The sequence below is a fragment of the Monodelphis domestica genome, chromosome 1, assembly GCF_027887165.1.
Source record: "Monodelphis domestica isolate mMonDom1 chromosome 1, mMonDom1.pri, whole genome shotgun sequence".
In the NCBI taxonomy this organism is placed as follows: domain Eukaryota; kingdom Metazoa; phylum Chordata; class Mammalia; order Didelphimorphia; family Didelphidae; genus Monodelphis; species Monodelphis domestica.
In genome coordinates, this window is record NC_077227.1 from 713,077,344 (window position 1) to 713,086,258 (window position 8,915).

General features: G+C 37.2%; 1 protein-coding gene across 14 annotated transcripts in view; it reads left to right on the forward strand.

Moving 5' to 3' along the window:
* The window catches only part of PKD1L3 (polycystin 1 like 3, transient receptor potential channel interacting), a 94,503-nt gene that overhangs the window by 84,239 nt on the left and 1,349 nt on the right, over positions 1-8,915 (forward strand). For 7 of the 14 annotated variants that reach the window (XM_056824194.1, XM_056824210.1, XM_056824202.1 and 4 more), the window contains 5 exons: positions 872-1,005; positions 3,560-3,684; positions 4,225-4,382; positions 6,406-6,616; positions 7,607-7,708. In XM_056824194.1, coding sequence (XP_056680172.1) covers positions 872-1,005; positions 3,560-3,684; positions 4,225-4,382; positions 6,406-6,616; positions 7,607-7,708 — 730 coding nt within the window. Of the gene's footprint in view, positions 1-871; positions 1,006-3,559; positions 4,383-6,405; positions 6,617-6,811; positions 7,423-7,606; positions 7,709-8,915 lie in introns of those variants that run through there. The other 7 variants (XM_056824222.1, XM_056824236.1, XR_008917774.1 and 4 more) reach the window with 7 other exon arrangements.

An 8,915-nucleotide genomic window follows, 5' to 3' on the forward strand; every position in this document is an offset into this window, starting at 1 on the left:
TAGATACAAAGCTAGGTTTTGTCTCAATCTACAGGGACATTCAGGTTTGGGCAAAAATTCATCATTGTTCTGGTAAGATATTTTCTTTTTCACCTATGGGCACAGAGTGCTCAAGTATAACTAACTCAAATTTGACCAGACCGCAAAATCATCCCTTGAGCTAGACTTTCTTCATGAATAGTTTGTCTACCAGAATATCATATGCTAAAATTAAATCATTAAATTAAAATCAAAATTATCAAAGATCCAAGGAATAGTTCAGTGTGTATCAAATGAAGGTTTCAATCACCATATGAAAAAGTACTCGATTTGGTGTCCAACAAGCTGGTTTCAAGTTCTGGGTCTGTCACTTATTATATGAATGTAGACAAGTCATTTAAACTGTCTAACCTAGTTGATCCCCAAATATCCCTTCTGTCTACAAAACTATAACACTCAAACACTTAATCTTCTTGAAAATGGGGAGGGGATAGCCAAATTACTCAAATAATGATCCTGAACCTGATCCCTAAATATTAAATAGCTCAGTGCTTCAAATGAAAACTAAGGTGTCCACATCAACAACTCATCTGCACAGTTACATAATAATGCCCTCTAACTTGGTTCTTGAAATGTTTAGTTACATTTAATACCTACCACCTAGGTATTAAATGACTTTTATTAGTGCATCTACCAATTCCATATTCAGATTATGCTTCTTTTTGCCAACGCTGATAGAAATATTAGCATTTGTAATCAAATGCAAATTTCATAAAAAATAAAAATGCTAGTCACCCAAAAGGCAGAATACACCAAGAAACTCTAGGGCATTTTTCCTTCTAGGAGCTGGAGGGTTAGGTAATTAGCCCCCTTTTTCCTCTGCTTCCCCTAGAACTCTTCAACACCTGAAGCAGAGCCACTGGCTAGATAAACATACTAGAACTCTCTTTGTGGCATTTGTTGTCTATAATGCTAATGTGAACCTCTTCTGTGTGGTGACCCTGATCCTGGAGTCCAATGGTGTGGGTAAGAGCATCTCTACTCTCCTGGCATTTCCATAGCTGCTGGTGGGTGAAGGCGAGGTCTATTTTTTTTTCTCATTCTAAATAATGGGCATTTCTTATATTGAAAGCATTTTACATTTAAATAACTAACTTCAATGAATAGTAAATGCAAATAATTTCAAAACCCTGTTAGGGTATATAATAGGGTAGTATTGGTGATGGGATCTGATGAATAGATTTGGACCAATATCAAATTGATAACTGTAGTTTGGGAAGGCCAAGAGAAACCCCAATACACACAGACTACTTAATAACAGGGAAGTTGTGTTTATTCTAAAAGAAAAGGATAAAGGGGAATTAGGATGACCTTAATACTAATATCAAGTAACTAAAATTTCTCAGATCTAATGAGTTAGATCTATGTTAATTCTCACCTCTCTGACCTAAAGTAAACCCCAGTCCCTTATCTACCTAAATTTGCACTAACCCCCCAACCCCCCACCCCCCAGGTGGTATTAGAGGTAGTGGTCAATGGCAGTTAGGCAGGGCCCAAAGATAGGTCCTGGATCCAAAAGGATCCCAGACCTGGTCTTACAGTCAAGATAGGCAGATGTTCAAGATCAACAGGAAAACACAGCAGGTAACAGCAAGGTAGCAGGTAGGATGGGAAAATCAGGGTAGAACAACAACTACAGGAAAGGCAATCGGTCTCCCCAGGTAAATCCAGAGAGACAGCCCAAACCCCAGTTAACAGTCTCAACCCCCTACTTCCACATTCTATAATCTTTTTCCTCCTGCATTTCTCCCCTGCAGACCACCTCTCATCAAAACCCTCTCTTCCTTATAACAGGTACAAGGCTTTCAACCTATATAAATAAATCCGAGACTACTTCTTGTAGGACCACTCCCTTGTTCTTTCTTAAGGGCCTGCTTCTTCCCTTCTAGCCTGAGACCAAGTTTTATTTTTCTCTTTCCTTTCCCAAGTGTCTGCCTTGTAGTAGTCATTTAAAAAAAAAATTCATGTTTCTATCTCTTCTCTCTGGAGGTAGACATTCACACTTACTCTTCAAACACTATTACAGAATAAGAACAATCTCCAAGTTTCTTGTTACCCTCCTATCCTGAAGCAAGCATACAACCCTTTTAATATTTTCTAAAGATTTTTTGTTATTCAGTCATGTGCAACTCCTTAAGACCCCATTTGACGTTTTCTTGGCAAGGATACTAGAGTGGTCTGCCATTTTCTTCTCCAGCTTATTTTACAGATAAATAAATTGAGATAAGCAGGGTTAAGTGACTTACCCAGGGTCATATAACTAGTAAGTTATATTATCAAGGAGGGTATTACATAAAATCTTGTTTTCATTCCTGTTTGCTTCATAGTAGATAATAAATTCTTGTTGGTTGATTTGGGGTGACTATTAAGATTACTGACCTGGGAAGGCTGGATGCAGTATTTAAGTAACAAGTGAAAACATGTTTTTTGTCTGAGGCCAGATCTGAACTTGGGAAAATGAGTCTTCCTGATTCCAGACCTGGCACTCTCAAAAGTATTTCTTTGGGTTTCAAGAGGCAGCCGCTGATGCCAGCATTATGGGTTTTGGTGAGTCAGGTATATGTTCATATACTTTCATGAGCTTAAAATCCTTAGTGTCATTCCCGCTCCTGCAGATTTCAGAGTTCTAATATTCTTACTTTTCCCTTATATGAAAAGATGTGTTCAGAAGTTTCTTACTGGAATGTTAACATCTTAAAGATTTTTAACACTGCTTTTCTTATAGCACAAAATAAAAGTGGACAACTATATACTCATTTATTTTTACACACTTTTATTAGAATGTTTTCTTATAGAGCAAACAAGATATTTTAATTCTTCAAAACATTTACAATATATACAAGTTCCATTTTTCATTTGTCTTTATACATATTTCTACTTTTCCATAAACTACCTTTCTATTTTCTCTTAAAATTCATGTTTCAGGGGCAGCTGGGTGGCTCAGTGGATGGAGAGCCAGGCCTAGAGATGGGAGGTCCTAGGTTCAAATCTGGCCTCAGACACTTCCCAACTGTGTGACCCTGGGCAAGTCACTTGACCCCCATTGCCTAACCCTTACCACTCTTCTGCCTTGGAGACAATACACAGTATTGACTCCAAGATGGAAGGTAAGGGTTTAAAAAAAAAATTCATGTTTCAGCACTGCAACATGAATCAGAAAAAGACTTTTTTCCTGCCCTATTTTCTTTTATAACTTATCCAGCTATCTTTTTTTCTATTTAGAGTTTATTTCCTCATTTTTCTTAACAGTTAAGTCAATATACAGATTCCCCTTTACAGAGATTTAACCAGTCCTCTCACACTTTCTGCAGTTTCCTCTTTCTCTATGTTTACATCTTCTTTCTTTTTAAAGACTTGTTCCTCTTCTCCTGAAAAAATCATTTATTTGACAGAAGTAAGTACTGAGCAAGATGATAATTCATGAAACTTAAAACTAAAGGAAGCAGGAGACTGTCTGAATAATTGGGAATTAAGGGGGAAAGCCAGACTTGTCTTCTAAAACTTCCTATGTTCTCTCTAGGAGCTTTCTTCAGTTCTATCAAAGTAAACAGTTTACAGATCACTCAGACCCAGAAAAGTTTCATCTGCTTCAGTTCCTTAAGCATTATCTACTTTCTGCTTCTCTTTTATTATACCTTTGTACAGGTAAGCTGGGATTAATCTGCTCTCCTAGAGTACAGGACATTCTGAAAGTCAGTCATTAATCACTGTTGGCACAAAATAGGTGCTCCATAATCATGTTGCTTGCTACCAGATTTGTGATTCCTTTCTAAAATGAAAGGACTTAGCCAAGACTGAGAGCTATTCAATTCTCTGGTTAGAATGCTATTGAAAGAAAGTGGTGTTTTCCCTCATGAAGAGAAATGAGATGATAGAGAATGTGTTAGAACATAAATCAACTTACAACTTTCTGGAAATTCAGTTTTCAGGTATAATTTTTTTTAAATCCAAATAATTATTTTTAAGCCTAACCATGTTTTTGGTTCTCCAAAATGAAGCTATTCAAATTCAAGTTTCTTACTCATTTAGAATCCGCTAACTTCTTTCTAGAAGAATCAGCAGCTGAGTGGTTATAGAACAAAGAATAAAATCATATTACATTTCAATCTTTACTGGAGCAAGACTGCCTAAGAGTAAACTCCAATCTTCCTAAAGAGCAGCAATAACCACCTTATTTATGTTTAGGGTAATCGGCTAAAACAACAAGGGTGGAAATACTTCACCAAGAAAAGCAATGCCCTGGACACATGTATAATCTTCATAAGCTTCATAATGATGGCACTCCAACTGAAGCGTGTTTTCTTGCATAAAAGATATATGCAGCAATATCGTCATAAAAAAAGGTGAGCAAGCAGTCCTGGCATAGGAAGAGAGCCCTGAAAACATAGGGTGTCAAAAAAGGCTTCCATGATTCCACCCTAGCTTCTGCAAAAGATTATCAGATGGGGTAGCTAAGTGGTGGCTCAGTGGATTGAGAGCCAGGCCTAGAGACAGAAGGTCCTGGGTTGCCTAGCCTCTCCTGCCTTAGAACCAATATAGTATTGATTCTAAGATTGAAAGTATGGGTTTAAAAAAGATTTTTTTTTTAACTAAAAAAAAAATCTAAGATTAACAGACCCTGCAGGAGATAAAAGCACTCTGGAAGAAAGTAAATAATTCTTCCTTCTCCAGCTTCCCATATATTTCTATGCATATAAACAGGTAAAAACTAAATTTGGTCCAATGTCCAAACAAATAACAATTAGAGAATCAGAATATGGTTCACATCTCTAGCCATGCATTGTTTGAATTCAACTCTTAACAGTGCTCAGTGTGTTCAACAGGCATTTATTATGCACAGGCAATGTGCCAGGCCCTTAGCATACAAAGACAAGAATGAAAACAATTTCTGGCCTCAAGGAGTTAACTTCATTCACTATTTTCTCATTTGTACTCAAGGAATGAGGCTTAACAATGACACTATATCTTGCACCATAGAATTATAAACCCTAATTAATGAATTAGTTAATGGTTCTTTCTTGGTCTGAACATTAGCCAGTTAAAGGCAATCTGACCCACTGGATTAAAAATTTACTGTGTATACGCATCTGCTGTGGGCCAACATCCAACCTAAATAAAACATCAATATGGTGTGAAGTGTCCTGATGAGCTTGGTTTAAGTTTAGGGAAATTGTTATGGCCCCTTTCTCTTGGGATATCCCCTCAGGGATACAAAGGCAGCTGCCTGGGCCACCTCTTTGCATGGAACCTTCTAAACAGATATTCTAACATCATAGTAAGAATAGGTAAATGAGCGGTTTTTTAAGTAAATGGTTGTTAAGAAATATCTAAACACTTCAGAGCTATTAATATTGCTCTAAATAAAATAATAATATTATATCAAATAATATTAAGGTTTGATAGGTGGAGATCTTGGGTCCATTATATGACAAAGGAACAGAACTGTCAGTCCAATTTTACTGAACAGCAAAAATTGGCTAAATTCTCCTCTATTTTATTACAGCACAAACAATAGTGCACCTTTGTAAATGAAGTCTTTTCTATTAGTCCAGATGCTACAATATACAATAATTTGGCAAAATTACCAAGTCTCCTGCTGACTTTCTTTGGAGGCCAGATCTCACTAGGCAAGTGCAATTAGGTATCTTTAAGTAATCAGATTTGGAACTGGGAGGGCACTTAAGAGGACTTCAAGTCCAATTTTCTTACTTTTATATTTTAGGAAACTAATCAGGTTCCCTGATCCCATAGATAGCACATTTCACAAAAACAAATATAGAGGGGAAAGAAGGGGGAAAGTGGGTGAGGTTAGAAGAGGTATCTCATATAGTAAGAGATAATCTCAATAAAAATATCTTACACTTAAGAAAACTTTTTAGCAAGCACTTCATTTCCCACACAAATTTGTTTCCCCATGTCTCTATAGCCATCAGTGTTGAATCTCCCAAACCCAGTTTTGGTTGGCCAGGGAATAAGTTAGGACTAGGGCACCAGAGAGAATTGGGGCTCTCAGAAAAAGTCTTATCCAACTGAGATTTTATTTTGCTCATATTCATGAGAGATGGAACTGGCCTGATATCATGTAAATTCAGAGTGTAGACCAGCCTTGAGATTGTCTCAGATTCATCTTCCCTCCCACATGCAATAAGAATCACCCATTCACTACTTAGGACAAGACCCCATTAAATTTTATTGGGAAACAGTATCACAGTAAAAACTGTTTTAGTCAAAAGTTGGCCGAGATCATAGCATAACTTGGCATCTTGATGACTTTGATGTTGAGTTACCAAACTTAAAAAAGAAATTTACTGCCAAAAAACTAGAAATGTTAATCCAGTGATACTAATGGCCAGAATTTCCTGGCAGATTTACCAACCTCCATGAAATTGTGCAAGTGACCGCGGCTCTCACTTACCTCATTGGCTTCCTGGTCTTGCTGACAACCATTCGGCTCTGGAGCCTGTTGCGACTCAACCCCAGACTCCATATTATCAGCACAACATTGAAGAGAGCTTGGGATGAAGTGGTTGGCTTCTTGCTGATTATTCTGATCCTGTTAACAGGCTACTCCATTGCTGTAAGCTACCTTGTGTTTCCCTCTTGCATTTTGACAAGAGGGTAATACTGGGCATATAGTGGTTAAAACTCTTGAGTCAGAGATGTAAGGATGGCAAGATGGGGAAAATGTTCAACTTAGAATCCCAAGTCCAGATTTCAGCCAAAGCTCTGTCACTAACTACATGTATTTTCATTTTACTTTTCTCCATGTTAGTTTTCTCACCTATAAAATGGAGAAAATTATATCTATGGTGCAAAGATGCTAAAGACCAAAGGTAATGGAGATGAAAGTACTTTACAAAGGTTTATGGGCTATGGAAGGCAAGAGGTTCATGGGATCAAAATGTAGGATCCAGAGCTGAAAGAAAAATCAGGAATCTGGTCCAAACCCACCACATTTTTTTTGATGAGGAAACCAAATCTCAGAGAGTTTAAGGTATTTGCCCCAATTTACACTAATCTCCCTACACTGGAGGTAGATTTGAACCTAGGGCCTCCAACTCCGGGATAATTGACCCTATAGATACATTTTAAATAGCCTCAAATAACAAGGCACTTCTCTTCCATGAGTTTTGTTTTGGTCTCCTTGAGTGGATGAAGTACAGAATAATGGAGAAAAGATGAGTCTAGGAGTCAAGAGGGCCTGGGATTTTAAGGGGCCCTGACTCCTAGCTGAGATGATAGAGAGGGTATATACACTGATAGGCCTGGAGTCAAGAAGACCCAAGTTCAACACTTACTATATCCTATTTGTAAAGTTCTTAGAACAGTGCCTGGCACTATAAAGATGTACACTACTATTATTATTAAAGCTTGGACACTTCATTGTGTGATCCTGGACATGTTTCCTCAACGGTAAAATGAAAGAGCTGAAGTAGACGACCTCTTGAAATCTTTTCCAGCCCTAGATCTAGGTTGCTATGACCATAGACCAATTCAGGCCCTCCAAGTGCATAGAAAGTATACCAAACAATCACTACTTCTCTCACTGGCATTTTCCCTTATGCAGTTTAACATTCTCTTTGGATGGAGCATCTCTGACTATAGAACCTTTTCCAACTCAGCTGTAACTATTGTTGGTCTTCTGATGGGGATCTTTGATTCTTGTGAGGTGAGAACTTTTGCCGTACTGCTCCCCTCTGAATTTCCTTTGACTTTATACATACATCTAATGAGAAGCTGCAAATGTAAACAGTTCCCAATGGATAGCCTTCCCTTAAGCCTGGAAGAAGTTAAGCTGGGAATAAGTTAAGATCCATTGCTATAGCTTAAGAGTGCTCACAATAGTAAATCCTAAATGACTGATTGTTTTAAAAATCTTTACTCTTATGGGACCAATTTTTACTCCTATTTTTTGTTCTTGTCACAGTTGTCAAAGGTCAGTGTTTTCAAACTTCTTAGACAAAAATCTAAATCTCATAATCAATAAGCAAAGATAACATTAAGGCATCTTGACTATTTTTTAACTAAAAGAAAAAAATCTAAAAATTATCAAGACATGACAGTACCATTAAACACAATTCTAGGAAGAACTGTACTATTTCTTAACCGTCATTGGCAAATCCTCATTTTGGGAAATAGGAATTATCCTCAGGAAAAGTGAAAGAACAAATACTTGTTGCTTATAAACTGTTAAGAAATAAATTAAGGCTAAATTCAGTTCAAATTAGGGAAACCCTTTAACCATCAGAGTGTAAATATTCAAGAGATATGCAGATGACATAGATGATGGCATCAGGCATCACTTCCAGATCCAGGGAGATGTCTAGCTGCTAGAATACAGCTCTATTTTCCATCACTGAAGCAAAGTAGATGATGGCCACCTCCCTCTGTTAATGTTTCTGATTTCTCTAACTAATCCAAGTAATCAGAATAGGGATTCTGTCACATTATACAGCCCTGTGTGTTTCATCTATTTTTTGGCTCTTTCAAATTCCTACTTTTAAATCCTTAACAACTTTGCTGCTTGAAGGAGAAATGGGACAAAAATAACATTTATAAATCTCCTTAGCTAGAGAGAGACATAGCATTCTAGCACAACTAACTCTATGACTTTGGTTGGCTTGGGATTTTGCTATATTCAATACTTTTTAAAAACAAGTTACTGATAGTAGATAGCATTTACGCTGAGATTTGGCCTGCAGTCTAATGGCATTTTTAATCCCTCAGCAACTTTTGAAACAGCAGTAGAAAAGTAAGTAGTATTTGGTAGGCCAAAAGTAAAGGGAAAAGCATCTCTTTTAGGGTCCAAGGGAGTGGGATTAACTAAAAAGAACTCAATGTTATGCATTAAGTTTCTCAAAGAAATGAATGATCTC